Source organism: Nerophis ophidion, linkage group LG28 (assembly GCF_033978795.1).
Source record: "Nerophis ophidion isolate RoL-2023_Sa linkage group LG28, RoL_Noph_v1.0, whole genome shotgun sequence".
In the NCBI taxonomy this organism is placed as follows: domain Eukaryota; kingdom Metazoa; phylum Chordata; class Actinopteri; order Syngnathiformes; family Syngnathidae; genus Nerophis; species Nerophis ophidion.
In genome coordinates, this window is record NC_084638.1 from 10,675,200 (window position 1) to 10,691,246 (window position 16,047).

The 16,047-nt window shown below is 42.9% G+C and overlaps 1 protein-coding gene across 1 annotated transcript in view; it reads left to right on the forward strand.

Moving 5' to 3' along the window:
* LOC133545692 (uncharacterized) overlaps positions 1-16,047 on the forward strand; it is a 422,945-nt gene that overhangs the window by 387,998 nt on the left and 18,900 nt on the right. Inside the window, exons 8-10 of the mRNA XM_061891502.1 lie at positions 5,225-5,481; positions 6,125-6,261; positions 14,424-14,545. Coding sequence (XP_061747486.1) covers positions 5,225-5,481; positions 6,125-6,261; positions 14,424-14,545 — 516 coding nt within the window. The remainder of the gene's footprint in view (positions 1-5,224; positions 5,482-6,124; positions 6,262-14,423; positions 14,546-16,047) is intronic.

Consider the following 16,047-nt stretch of genomic DNA (forward strand, 5'->3'; position numbering starts at 1 on the left):
ACTCCCTAACGCTACCCTGCCGTCTAGTCGCCTTTACAGTTTGTCTCTTCCAGAGAAGGAGGCCATGAGGAAGTATATTTCGGAGGGTCTTGCCACGGGCATAATTACCCCGTCCAAGTCTCCACTGGCGGCGGGATTCTTTTTTGTGGCCAAGAAGGACGGGTCACTTCGGCCCTGCATTGATTACCGTCACCTCAACAACATTACCATCAAAAACAAGTACCCTCTTCCGCTACTCAACTCTTCCTTTGAGTCCTTGGCACCTGCAACCATATTCACCAAACTGGATCTTCGGAACGCCTATCACCTGGTACGTATCAGAAAGGGAGACGAGTGGAAAACTGCCTTCAACACCCATATGGGGCATTATGAGTATCGGGTAATGCCCTTTGGACTTACTAACGCACCTGCAGTTTTTCAAACACTAGTTAACGACATCCTCCGTGACATGCTGGATCAATTCGTGGTTGTGTACCTTGACGATATTCTGATTTTCTCCCGTAACCTCTCTGATCACCAGCAACATGTCCGACGTGTCCTGCAACGCCTCTTGGAAAATTGTCTATTTGTTAAGGCAGAAAAATGCTGCTTCCACTCCTCTTCGGTTGAATTCCTGGGATTTGTGGTCGAAAGGGGTCATATAAGACCCGACCCGAAGAAGGTGGAGGCCGTGGTGAAGTGGCCGCAACCAACCACAAGGACGGAACTTCGGAGGTTCCTCGGCTTTGCCAGCTTCTACCGACGCTTCATCCAGAACTTCAGTAGGGTTGCGGCACCGCTCCACGCTCTCACGTCTACAAACGTGCCTTTCGTGTGGACTCTTTTGGCTAGGAAGGCCTTTGAGGAACTAAAGGAGCGTTTTGTTTCCGCCCCCATTCTAGTCCACCCCGACTTGGACACTGCCTTCTTGGTTGAGGTGGACGCCTCAGACTCGGGGATTGGGGCTATTCTCTCTCAAAGATCCAAGAGTGACAATTTGATTCACCCTGTTGCCTTCTTCTCTAGACGTCTGACTCAGGCCGAACAGAACTATGATGCTGGGAATAGAGAGTTATTGGTGGTCCACGAGGCCCTGGTGGAATGGAGACACTGGCTGGAAGGAGCTAGACACCAGTTCCAGATTCTGACCGACCACAGCAACCTTCTGCACATCCGAGCTGCAAAAAGAATCAACAATCGCCAGGCAAGGTGGCAGCAATTTTTCTCCCGCTTCAATTACGTGCTCTCTTTCAGACCAGGTTCCAAGAACACTAAGGCTGACGCTCTATCCCGGTTATTTGTAAGAGAGTCCACCTGTCCGTCAGAGGCGGAACCCATCCTTCCTCCCACTCGTATTGTGGGGATGGTAACCTGGAAGGTGGAGGACCTGGTAAAATCTGCGCTGCGTTCCAATCCAGGACCAGGAGGTGGACCACCCAACAAGCTGTTTGTCCATCAGGAGCTACGACCCAGAATCCTGGATTGGGGGCATTCCAGCCTGTTTTCTTGCCATCCAGGTTTTCAACGAACCCTATCACTGCTGCGAAGACGTTTTTGGTGGCCATCCATGGCCAAAGACACTCGTGAGTTCATCGCTGCTTGTTCTACTTGTGCCCGTAGCAAGACGTCACACAGGCCTCCTGCTGGTCTCCTTCACCCTCTCTCCATTCCTGCCCGTCCTTGGTCACACATTGCTCTGGATTTCGTCACGGGATTTCCAGCATCTAGAGGTAACACCACCATCTTAACTATTGTTGACCGTTTTTCCAAAGCAGCCCACTTCATTCCGCTCCGCAAGTTACCTTCTGCCTCAGAAACGTCTGAGCTTCTCACACAACACGTCGTCAAGCAACATGGTATCCCGGTGGATATCGTCTCTGACCGAGGCCCTCAGTTTACATCACAAATATGGAGAGCCTTCTGCAAGGGAATCGGGGCCTCGGTCAGCCTCACATCGGGATACCATCCCCAGAGCAACGGGCAGGCTGAGAGGGCGAACCAAAGCTTGGAGACCATGCTACGCTGTGTCGCCAGTCATCAACCTACGTCCTGGAGCAAATATTTGCCTTGGGTGGAGTTTTCCTATAACTCCTTGAAGAGCTCCGCTACCGGCATGTCTCCATTTGAGTGCTCGTTGGGTTATCAACCCCCCTTGTTTCCCCAACAGGAACTGGAAATCGCTGTGCCCTCGACTAGGGCTCATATTAGGCGGTGTCAGAGGGTGTGGAGAGCCGCTCGTGCGGCCTTAAAGAGGGCCTCTGAGAAGATGTGCCGCAACGCCAACCGTCATCGCATTCCAGCACCGTCGTATCAGCCAGGACAACAAGTTATGCTACTCACAAAGGACCTCAGCCTCCAGGTACCATCTAGAAAATTGGCGCCACGTTACGTTGGTCCTTTTGCCATCTTGTCCATCATAAATCCTGTGTCTGTCAAATTGGCTCTTCCACCCTCTGTCAAGCGGCACTCAGTGGTCCATGTGTCCCAGATTAAGCCGGTAGCGGAGAGTTCTCTGTCCCCTGCTACCCCTGCCCCTCCACCCTCGAGGTTCTTGCCGAATGGAGATCAGGTTTGGACGGTCAAGGAAATACTCAGGGTCCGTCGACAAGGTAGGGGGCTCGTTTATCTGGTAGACTGGGATGGATATGGGCCGGAAGACAGATCTTGGGTGCCTGCCTCCTATCTTGCCGACCCCTCTCTTCTGGAGGATTTCTACCGTGCCAATCCTGATGCTCCCCGGCGCTCGTCGGGGGCCTCGCATAAGGGGGGAGGTACTGTCATGACACGGAGTCGAACCCGCGTTTCCTCGGCGGCTGGAGCTGCGGCCGCCTCTGCTGACAGCGCGCCAAGATGCGCCTCCTTTGACAGCGCACTCAGACTTGTCCCCACTCGTGCTGAGGGCAGCACGCCTGCGCAGCAACAAGCCTGTGGTCAATCAACAATCGACACACCTGAACTTGATGAAAGGGAGCGGCATAAAGACCAGCAGACCCAAGGAACCTTTGCCAGAACGTCGCTAACCTTCCCGTAAGCTTCACGTCTGGCATCCCCTTCCCCGTGATTTCCTCACCTTTGCTTTGCTCTCTCTCTCTCTGTGTATCCCTGGTTCATGTCTCTTTGTGTGTTCACAGTGACTCCCCTGCCTTCCGTGATCAAGCCTTGTCCTTCGACATCCAACCGGATTCCTGACTGCCCTCCTCGATCCACGACCTCCCTGCTCGGACCCAGACTACACTGCCTCGCTCCTCCCCACGACCCATTGCCTGTCCACGAACTGCCTCTTCGTCTTGCCCCTCGTGATTCGACGAAAGATTACAACCAACACTCACAGACAACAACCCTGGGTAACATTTACATTATTAATATTACACATAGTCACACTCATTCACTTAGAGTAGCATACACATGTCATATATTTATCAAAGGTTTAAAATAAACCTTGAAAGAACCGCAGTTCTGTCCTGGTTGTCACCTCCTTCCCTTTGAACATAACAGAGAGACTTGTTGAAAAACTAAAACAATATTGTAACCTGGAAACAGGCTCTCATTTCGGTGCTTGGGGGTCTGAAGAACCCCCAGGAGGGCAAGCCCCACACTAACCAATAGTAAATAAATAACTTCCTACCATTAACGCAACTTCTTAAACAGGTGCAGTAAAAAACGGATGGATAGAGCCATAGGTTCCCTACCCCTGATCTAACATAATAGCGAGAGTCCAGTTCATAGTGGAGCCGGCCATAGACCATCCCGAGCGGAGACCGAAGTCCCCAACCGATGCACAGGCGAGTGGTCCACCCCGGGTCCCGACTTCGAACAGCCAACGCTTCATCCGTGGCCACCGAACCTGAGCCCCACCCCCCTCAGCCACGAGGGAGAGGGGGGAAGAGCAGAAAAGAAAGGAAACGGCAGATCAACTGGTCGAAAAGGGGGGTCCATTTAAAGGCTAGAGTATGCAAATGAGTTTTAAGATGGGACTAGACCAAACACAGAGCAGGTAAACTAGCTGTTCCAAGTCGGGACCCGGGGTGGACCACTCTTCTGTGCATCAGTCGGTGACGATCCCCTTCTGGTCCCACTATGGACCGGACTCTCGCATTATTGACTAGATCCACTCGACGTCCATTGCACCGGTCGCCCGGGGGAAGAGTCCCCACATTGTCCGAGGTTTCTCATTGTGCAAATTGGTTTGAAAGTGGGATCTGAGCCGAGGTTGTCGTTGTGGCTTGCGCTGCCCTTTGAGACATTTGTAATAAAGTCTCAGTCGCCGATTCTGTTCATAACTTTTATGGACGGAATTTCTAGGCGCAGTCAAGGCGTTGAGGGGATCCGGTTTGGTGGCTACAGGATTTGGTGTCTGCTTTTTGCAGATGATGTGGTCCTGATGGCTTCATCTGGCCAAGGTCTTCAGCTCTCACTGGATCGGTTCGCAGCCAAGTGTGGAGCGGCTGAGATGAGAACCAACACCTCCAAGTCCGAGTCCATGGTACTCGCCCGGAAAAGGGTGGAGTGCCATCTCCGGGTTGGGTAGGAGAGCTTGCCCCAAGTGGAGGAGTTCAAGTACCTCGGAGTCTTGTTCACGAGTGAGGGAAGAGTGGACAGGCGGATCGGTGCGGCGTCTTCAGTAACCCGGACGCTGTATCGATCCGTTGTGGTGAAGAAGGAGCTGAGCCGGAAGGCAAAGCTCTCAATGTACCGGTTGATCTACATTCCCATTCTTACTTATGGTCATGAGCTTTAGGTTATGACCGAAATGACAAGATCACGGGTACAATCAGCCGAAATGAGCTTCCTCAGCCAGGTGTTGGGGCTCTCCCTTAGAGATAGGGTGAGAAGCTCTGCCATCCGGGAGGAACTCAAAGTAAAGCTGCTGATCCTCCACATGGAGAGGAGCCAGATGAGGTGGTCCAGGCATCTGCTAAGGATGCCACACAAACGCCTCCCTAGGGCACGTCCGATCGGTAGGAGGCCACGGGGAAGACCCAGGACACGTTGGGAAGACTATCTCTCGCGGCTGGCCTGGGAACGCCTCGGGAGCCCCTGGGAGGAGCTGTACGAAGTGGCTGGGGATAGGGAAGTCTTAGCTTCTCTGCGTAGGCTGCTGCCCTTGCGACCTGACCTCGGATAAGTGGAAGAAGATGGATGGATGGTGATTAAGGGCTTTATAAGTCAACTTTGATTGATTGATTGACTTTGAACCAGGCATGTTAAAAACTGTGACAAACGCAGTTTGATCTCCTGTTTCCAGGCCGTCGACTACGAAAGCCGCAGCTCCTACTCCTTCTCCGTGGAGGTCCTCAACCCCACCGTGGACCCTCGCTTCCTGCGTCGAGGACCTTTTAAAGACCGGGCCTCAATCCGAGTCGCGGTGCTGGATGCCGACGAGCCGCCAAGGTTCTCCAGGGCCCGGTACCACATGGACGTGTCAGAAAACTGCCCTCCGGCCTGCACCGTGGGCCGGGTCAGCGCTGTGGACCCGGACACTGGTCTGACCAACAACATCAGGTACGGTGGAATCGCCCGTCCTCGATTCGTTTCTGTCCACGGTGTTGTGTAACTCCGAAAACAAGACAATTTAACAGCTGCGGAGCGCAAAAAATCTGCTGATTCCAAGGCACATTTGTGAGTCAGTGATGTTTGGCTTCTGGTGTTACACTTGAACAAGTGATCTGAGCCCACTAAAAGCCCACTCGGTCTTCCCCAGAGCCCAGGGAGGGAGAGAGAAAAAAACAACCGCAGTGGCTTGCTTCTCCTCGGTTGGTTTTTGAGGAGGGTAGGCGGTAATTTGTCTGCAACTCAACCAAATGATGTTCCAATTAGCAGGAGCAAAAGTAGTCTGGGCGAGTGAGTGGGGAAGAATGATAGTTGATGTATCAAAAGAGATATTCAAATTATCCACAGCACTTCAAAAGAACCCCTATCAGCCTTGAAAATCTGCCCATATTAATTCTTTGGCCATTTGACTGCCGACTTTCTTATCGCTCCCTCACACACTTGTGCCCTGTTTTCTTCTCACAATCCTCCCCCCAAACTGCTTTTTTCCTTCCCTTCAACTTCATTCTTTGTACTTAAACCTCCCCGTGCCCCCTCTACCCCCCGTGCCGTCCTTTAACCACCTGATTTCTCGACACTTCCTTTTTTCCTCCAGGTTCTCCATTGACCCTCAGTCGGACCCGGAGGCTTTGTTCCGTATCACCCCGGACGCTGGCCTCATTACCACGGCCATGGAACTGGACCGGGAACGCGAGCACTGGCACAACATCACGGTCATTGCCACCCAGAGAGGTTAGAAGTCCCGCCAATCCCGTATTCCAACATGCTAAAGAACAGTGACAGTATTTTCCAGACTATCAGGCGACCTTATAATCAATTCGCCCAATGGTCGGAAAAATACGGTACGTGTGGTGTTTGCCAGGGATGCGTACCGAATTTGGCACTTTTATAGGAACCGACCAAGTCCCGCTCGATACTATTCGGAATCAATTCAAACGGTGACATATTTTTGATATCTGTGTTGATCGTGATGTCAGGTCTGGTTGCACACTAAACACCGGAAACAAACATTCCCGACTCGGCCAAACTGCCCCTTACGGAATGTTGCGATTTTTCAATGCCGACGAAACTTTGAGTAAGCCTCAACTTTGCAAAATGTGTAAGCTTAATGCTAATTTACATTGGCTTTTCCATGTACATGCTATTGATTAGCATTAGCGATTTTACATGGCTATTTTATCACCTTTAAATTTGGTGTTGAAAACTAGGACTAAGATGCACGTTACAATCAAACAGCGAGTTTGTAATAAGTACAATACTTACAGTAGAAACACTTTGTAGTCGAGCCTATTGGAGTCGTTCTATTTTGCTTATCAAGTCCTTAAAAAAACATCCAAAACACCTGCATTAAGGTTATATATATATATATATATATATATATATATATATATATACACATATACATATATATATATTTAAAACAACAACAAGAGCAAACACAACATATATATACACATACATATATATACCATGTATATATAGATATATATACATACATATACATATATATATAAGTATATATATATATAAAACAACAACAGCAAACACAACAATAACAACTATATATACACAGACATATATACATACATATAAATATATATATACATACATATAAATATATATATATATATACATATATATACACATACATATACATACATAAAGATATATATATATATACATATATATATACACATACATATATTTACACACACATATATATATACACATTTACATACATACATATATATACATACATACATTAATACATACATACATACATACATACATATTTATATAAATATATATATATATATAAATACATATACATATATATACACATATACACACACACATATACATACACATATATATACATGCACAAATATATATATATATATGCACACACACACACATATCCAATCAATCCACTTTTTTATATAGCAAATTTAAATAACAAAATGTTTCCAAAGAGCTGCACAACAATATTAAAAACAACCCTCAAATACTACCCTGATCTCCACCAATGACTAAATAAAAACAAAAAATTAAAAACTATGTAAAATAAATATGATTAAAAACGATTATATGTATGTATATATATATATATATATATATATATATATATATATACATATACAAACATATACTGTATATACACACATATATACATGTATATACATATATATATATATATATATATATATATATATATATATATATATATACACACACTATATATAAACTATATATATATACATACATATATATGTATGTATATATACACACATATATAGATAAATACACATAGATATATATACACACATATTATATATATGTATACACATATATATAATATATGTATACACATATACATACATATATATATATATATATATATATATATATATATATATATATATATATATATATATATATATATATATATATATATATATATATATATATATATATATATATATATATATATATATATATATATACATACACACACACACATAGTCACTTTGCATGTTTTAGTTGAAAGCATGTCATTTATTTGCTCAAAACTGGGTAAGATTATAGTAAGAAGTGGATATTTTAAACACTCTTGCAACAACATTACAAACGAATGCTCTATTAGTCCGACATGTAGTGCCTCCATGAAGATAATGTTTGGATTCGATGTCAATGTTCATTCAGTAGGGCACTTTATCATTCTGTATGTAGTGCACTTTATCATTCTGTAGTGCACTTTATCATTTCCCACCGCTGTGTCCCTGCCTGCCTTCTTCTCCTCGCTAGACAAAAAATGGCGTGGGTGTGTAAAGGATCAGGGATGACGCCAGCGATGATGTTTGAACAAAGACTATTTTATTGAACCAGCAATTATCACAACATGTCCTGCAGTGCCTGTGGAGACTCAGCCGGATGATAGCGCTCCACTCGGGGGTTGCCAGACAACCACTTCTTATAAACGGCTATAATAGGTCCATGGTACCTCTTTGAGCAGGTACACTAAGTGTTCTGTAAACCTTGGACCGTTATGTTCTTATTTATTACCTGCCCTCAATGATGGACCGCTGTTCAACTAAACTGCCTGTTTGCTTGCCCAAAGGACAATCTGGAAAAAACATGTTATTTCATATGAGAGTAGATACTACACCACCACAAGGGTTCATAGTGGAAGGGAGTTCTAGATCCCTTGAAAGAACTAAAGAAGGTAACCCAAATATCATAACTGGCCACCACTGCGAACTGTAAGTCTGAAACTAGGCATTACACACCTGACTGTTTGGATGAAAAAAAGTGAAAAGGTCGCGTTTTGAGGTTGATTTGACCATTGAATTTTGGTCATTTCCCAACCAATTTTCAACACAAACACAACGTTGAAACAACATGCTTTTTAACGACGTTTAATCAATGTTGGGTTCTGGCGTTGATTCAACCGTTGAACTTTGGTCATTTCCCAACCAATGTTCTACAACACAAATACAACGTTGGAGCAACATCCTTTTTGACGACGTTTAATCAATGTTTAACCTTTAAATGTTGGTCATTACCCCACCAATTTTCAACAACGCAAATACAACATTGAAACAACGTGCTTTTTGACGACGTTTAATCAATGTTGGGTTCTGACGTTGATTTGACCATTGACTTGTGGTCATTTCCCAACACAAATACAACGTTGAAACAACCTGCTTTTTGACAATGTTTAATCAATGTCAGGTTCTGACATTGATTTGACGATTGAAATTTGGTCATTTCCCAACCAATATTCAACAGCACAAATACAACGTTGAAACAACATGCTTTTTAACGTTTAATCAATGTTGGGTTCTGGCGTTGTTGTGACCGTTGAATTTTGGTCATTTCTCTAACAATTTTCAACACAAATACAACGTTGAAATAACATGCTTTTTGACGAATTTTAATCAATGTCAGGTTCTGACGTAAATTTGACCGTTGATTTTTGGTCATTTCCAAACCAATATTTAACAACACAAATACAACGTTGAAAGAACGTGCTTTTTGACAATGTTAAATCAATGTCGGGTTCTGACGTTGATTTGACCTTTGAAATTTGGTCATTTCCCAACCAATACAACACAAATACAACATTGAAACAACATACTTTTTGACGACGTTTAATCAATGTTGGGTCTGACGTTGATTCAACCATTAAATTTTGGTCATTTCTCAACCAATTTTCAACAACACAGATACAACGTTGAAACAACATGCTTTTTGACGACAATTAATCAATGTCTAGTTTTGACGTTGGTTTTGACCATTGAATTTTGGTCATTTTCCAACCAATATTCTACCGCGCATATACAACATTGAAACAACATGCTTTTTGACGATGTTTAATCAATGTTGGGTTCTGACGTTGATTCGACCATTGAAATTTGGTCATTTACCAACCAATATTCAACAGCACAAATACAACGTTGAAACAACATGCTTTTTAACGTTTAATCAATGTTGGGTTCTGGCGTTGTTGTGACCGTTGAATTTTGGTAATTTTTCTAACAATTTTTAACACAAATACAACGTTGAAACAACATGCTTTTTGACAACGTTTAATCAATGTCGGGTTCCGACGTTGATTTGACCATTGAATTTTGGTCATTTTCCAACCAATATTCTACAACACAAATACAACGTTGAAACAACATGCTTTTTGACGATGTTTAATCAATGTTGGGTTCTGACGTTGATTCGACCATTGAAATTTGGTCATTTCCCAACCAATATTCAACAGCACAAATACAACGTTGAAACAACATGCTTTTTAACGTTTAATCAATGTTGGGTTCTGGCGTTGTTGTGACCGTTAAATTTTGGTCATTTCCCAACCAGTTATCAAAGCAAGTACAAAGTTGAAACAACATGCTTTTTGACGACGTTTAATCAATGTTAGGTTCTGACGTTGATTTGACCATTGAATTTTGGTCATTTCCCAACCCAAATTCTTCCACGCAAATACAACGTTGAAACAACATGCTTTTTGACGACGTTTAATCAATGTTGGGTTCTGACGTTGATTTGACTGTAGAATTTTGGTCATTTCCCAACTAATATTCTACAACACAAATGCAACGTTGAAACAACATGGTTTTTGACAACATTTAAGCAATGTTAGGTTCTGACGTTGATTTGGCCCTTGAAGTTTGGTCATTTCCCAACCAATTTTCAACAACACAAATACAACGTTGACACGAGATGCTTTTTTACGACGTTTAATCAATGTCGGGTTCTGACGTTGATTCCACCATTGAATTTTGGTCATTTCCCAACCAATATTCTACAACACAAATACAATGTTGAAACTACATGCTTTTTGACAACATTTAAGCAATGTCAGGTTCAGACGTTGATTTAACCATTGACTTGTGGTCATTTCCCAACTAATTTTCAACACAAACACAACGTTGAAACAACATGCTTTTTAATGACGTTTAATCAATGTTGGGTTCTGACGTTGATTTGACCATTGAAATTTGGTCATTTCCCAACCAATATTCAACAGCACAAATACAACGTTGAAACAACATGCTTTTTAACGTTTAATCAATGTTGGGTTCTGGCGTTGTTGTGACCGTTGAATTTTGGTCATTTCTCTAACAATTTTCAACACAAATACAACGTTGAAACAACATGCTTTTTGACGACTTTTAATCAATGTCAGGTTCTGACATAGATTCGACCGTTGATTTTTGGTCATTTCCTAACCAATATGCTACAACACAAATACAACATTGAAACAACATGCTTTTTTTGACTACCTTTAGTCAACGTCGGGTTGTGACGTTGATTTGACAATTTAATAATGGTCATTTCCCCAACCAATTTTCAACCAACACAAATACAATGTTGAAACAACATGCTTTTTGACGACGTTTGATCAATGTTGGGTTCTGACGTTGGTTTTGACCATTGAATTTTGGTCATTTCCCAAGCAATATTCTACCGCGCAAATACAACGTTGAAACAACATGCTTTTTGATGACATTTAATCAATGTAGGGTTCTGGTGTTGTTGTGACCGTTGAATTTTGGTCATTTCTCTAACAATTTTCAACACAAATACATCGTTGAAACAACATTCTTTTTGAAGAATTTTAGTCAATGTCAGGTTGTGATGCTGATTCGACCATTGAAATTTGGTCATTTTCCCAACCAATTTTCAACAACACAAACATAACGTTGAAACAAAATGCTTTTTTGACGACATTTAATCAATGTTGGGTTCCGACGTTGGTTTTGACCATTGAATTTTGGTAATTTTCCAACCAACGTTAGATGCCAACCTTCTCTCAATTTACCAACAACTATTTTGCAAGGTTGTTTCCAAGTCCATTTTAAAAAGTATAATCAACGTTGTCTCAATGTCTCGTGCTTGTTGAATCCTATTTGCTGCATCAGGTGGCAAGTAAGGGTGGGTTTATGTGGAGGACCAAATATTGCCATCTGTCACATGATTCAAACAAAGGTATTTCCTTTCAAAATTACCAAGGGATGATATCTGCATTTTCAGTCATGTTCCTTTCTAGATCTGTAGTGGGGGGCTTGTTGTGGCAGAGCTTTGGACAGACTGTGTTTGTGTCCGCAATAATGAGCCCCGTCTAAAACCAGCGACTATTTTGGGGATGGGGCCACAGTGACAACATGCATATGCCCACCCGTGTATTTACACCGCTCTCTATCTGGAGCCTGCTGCTGTGGATCCTGGACGGCGTCCTGGCTTGTCATTCTGAGATATGGAAGCTCCGAGCAGGACGCCACATGTCTCGAGTGTGTCAATCCAAGCCAATGAGCTGCGGAAGACCCCCCCCCCGCTAATCCATTTTGAATTGACCGTTGAATTTTGGTAATTTTCCCAACCAATATTCAACAACACAAATACAACGTTGAAACAACATGCTTTTTGAAGACGTTTAATCAATGTTGGGTTCCAACGTTGATTTGACCATTGAAATTTGGTAATTTCCCAACCAGTACAACATAAATTCCACGTTGGAACAACAATCTTTTTAACAACGTTTAAACAAAGTTTGGTTCGGATGTTGATTTGACCGTTGAATTTTGGTCATTTCCCAACCAATATTCAACAACACAAATACAACGTTGAAACAACATGCTTTTTGAATACCATTAATCAATGTCTAGTTCTGACGTTGATTTGACCGTTGAATTTTGGTCATTTCCCAACCAATATTTAACAACACAAATACAACGTGGAAACAACATACTTTTTTGACAATGTTTAATCAATGTCGGGTTCTGACGTTGATTTGACCATTGAAATTTGGTCATTTCTCAACCAATTTTCAACAACACAAACATAACGTTGAAACAACATGCTTTTTCACTACGTTGAATCAATGTTGGGTTCTGACGTTGATTCAACCATTGAAATTTGGTCATTTCCCAACTAGTATTCTACAACACAAATACAACATTGAAACTACATGCTTTTTGACAACCATTATTCAATGTCAGGTTCTGACATTGATCTGACCGTTGAATTTTGGTAATTTCCTAACCAATATTTAACAACACAAATACAACGTTGAAACAACATACTTTTTTGACAATGTTAAATCAATGTCGGGTTCTGACGTTGATTTGACCATCGAAATTTGGTCATTTCCCAACCAATACAACACAAATACAACATTGGAACAACATGCTTTTTGACAACCATTATTCAATGTCAGGTTCTGACGTTGATTTTACCATTAAATTTTGGTCATTTCTCAACCAATTTTCAACAACACAAATACAACGTTGAAACAACATCCTTTTTGACGACGTTTAATCAATGTTGGGTTCTGACGTTGATTCCACCATTGAATTTTGGTCATTTCCCAACCAATACAACACAAATACAACGTTGAAACTACATACTTTTTGACAACCATTATTCAATGTCTGGTTCTGACGTTGATTTGACCATTGAATTTTGGTCATTTCCCAACCAATTTTCAACAACACAAATACAACGTTGAAACAACATGCTTTTTGACGACGTTTAATCAATGTTGGGTTGTGACGTTGTTTCAACCATTGAAATTTGGTCATTTCCCAACCAATATTCTACAACACAAATACAACGTTGAAACAACATCCTTTTTTACGACGTTTAATCAATGTCGGGTTCTGATGTTGATTCCACCATTGAATTTTGGTCATTTCCCAACCAATTTTCAACAACACAAATACAACGTTGAAACGACATCCTTTTTGACGACGTTTAATCAATGTTGGGTTCTGACGTTGTTTCAACCATTGAAATTTGGTCATTTCCCAACCAATATTCTATAACACAAATACAACGTTGAAACTACATGCTTTTTGACAACCATTATTCAATGTCAGGTTCTGACATTGATTTGAACATTAAATTTTGGTAATTTCCCGACCAATTTTCAACACAAATCCAACGTTGAAACAACATGCTTTTTGACAACGTATAATCAATGTTGGGTTCTGATGTTGACACAACCATTGAATTTGGGTCATTTCCTAAGAAATATTCATCAACACAAATCCAACGTTGAAACAACATACTTTTTGACGACGCGTAACCGCATGCAAATTTGCCTTCAAACCCACCCCCGGAAAGGAGTGTTCAACATTGCAAAGGAAACGTTGGACGTTTTCCAGCAGAGGCAGCCTAATTTTCCAACTTTCTCCTCGTGCCCTGATGGGATTCCAGCGCTCACGTTCGAATTAACCGACAAAACCCACAAGTGCGATTGAGTCGGTTTAATGGAGGGCGCATTGCACCTTTGTGAGATGGGTGATTGCACCCCTGGGGGTGGCGCTGTTGGTGGAATTTTTATATTTGACGCTGTTTGTGTTGTAAACATTGCTTTGCAGACAACCCCAGCCAGGTGTCCAGGGTTCTGGTTGCTATAGAGACTTTGGACCTCAACGACAACGCCCCCGAGCTGGACAGGCAGTACAACACAGCCATGTGTGACTCATCTACCATAGGGCAGGTCAGTGTGGACACGCTTACCAGTATTACCCTATTTTTGCACTATATAAACCACATCTACTACATTTTTTGAGATTTTTTTTTTTTCATATTAAGCCGCAGAAATACAGTCGTGGTCAAAAGTTTACATACACTTGGCTTCTGTTTTGTTTGATCGGCCGTTTTACTGCCACCATTCAAAAACCCTTTACACAAAAGTGGTCAAAAGTTTACGTACACTTGTAGAGAACATCATGTCATGGCTGTCTTGAGTTTCCAATCTTTTCAAAAACTCTTATTTTTGTGTGGAACAAGGACTTGTTTCTTCAGCATTGTCCACTTTGGGAAGGCCATTCTGAAACCTTCATTCTATTCTGATTTTGCCATTCCTTTACCACTTTTCACTGTCGTTGTCCCAAACTCCAAGCTGACGATTTTAGCTTGTCCTGAAGAATTTGGAGGTAATCCTCCCTTTTTTTTACTGTCCCATTTACTCTACGTAAAGCACCAGTTCCATAGGCAGAAAAAACAGGGCCACGGCATAATATAACCATGCTTCCCGATTCCTTCCGTTGGCACCACCACTATAGACCAGTTGTGCAAACGCTCACCCAAAATCGAAAGAAAAACCTCAACCCAATGGGACTAAAATGAGAAACCTTGGAGGGTTCTGCAGCTGCGGGGACCCTGAACCCTGGACTTTGAACAGCCAGCGCACCATATTTGGTCACCTAACCCGCCCCCCCCACCTAGAGCGGAAAAGAGACGGCAGATCAACTGGTCTAAAAGGAGGGGGTCTATTTAAAGGCAACTCATGGCATGACGCTCCAAAGCTCTAGAGCGCCAGAAACAGGAGCAGAACCAACAAAGCAACCAGCCACAACGCCGTTCCAATATTCCCAAACAGAAACTGATGATGCTTCCTGGAGTAGGGTCAGCCCGCAGCCCCCTCCACGTACTCAGAGTAACAACCGGAGTTTTTCCATTAGAAAGAAACAAGCTTGTTTTAAGAAGGGGGACCGGAGGGCGTGTTCCAACTATCATGGGATCACATTCCTCAGCCTTCCCGGTAAGGTTTTTTCGGGTGTACTGGAGAGGAGGCTACGCCGGATAGTCGAACCTCGGATTCAGGAGGGACAGTGTGGTGTTCGTCCTGGTCGTGGAACCGTGGACCAGCTCTATACTCTCGGCAGGGTTCTTGAGGGTGCATGGGAGTTTGCCCAACCAGTCTACATGTGCTTTGTGGACTTGGAGAAGGCATTCAACCGTGAAGTCCTGTGGGGAGTGCTCAGAGAGTATGGGGTATCGGACTGTCTTATTGTGGTGGTCCGCTCCCTGTATGATCAGTGTCAGAGCTTGATCCGCATTGCCGGTCGTAAGTCGGACACGTTTCCAGTGAGGGTTGGACTCCGCCAAGGCTGTCCTTTGTCACTCATTCTGTTCATAAATTTTATGGACAGAATTTGTAGGCGCAGTCAAGGCGTTGAGGGGTTCTGGTTTGGTGACCGCGGGATTAGGTCTCAT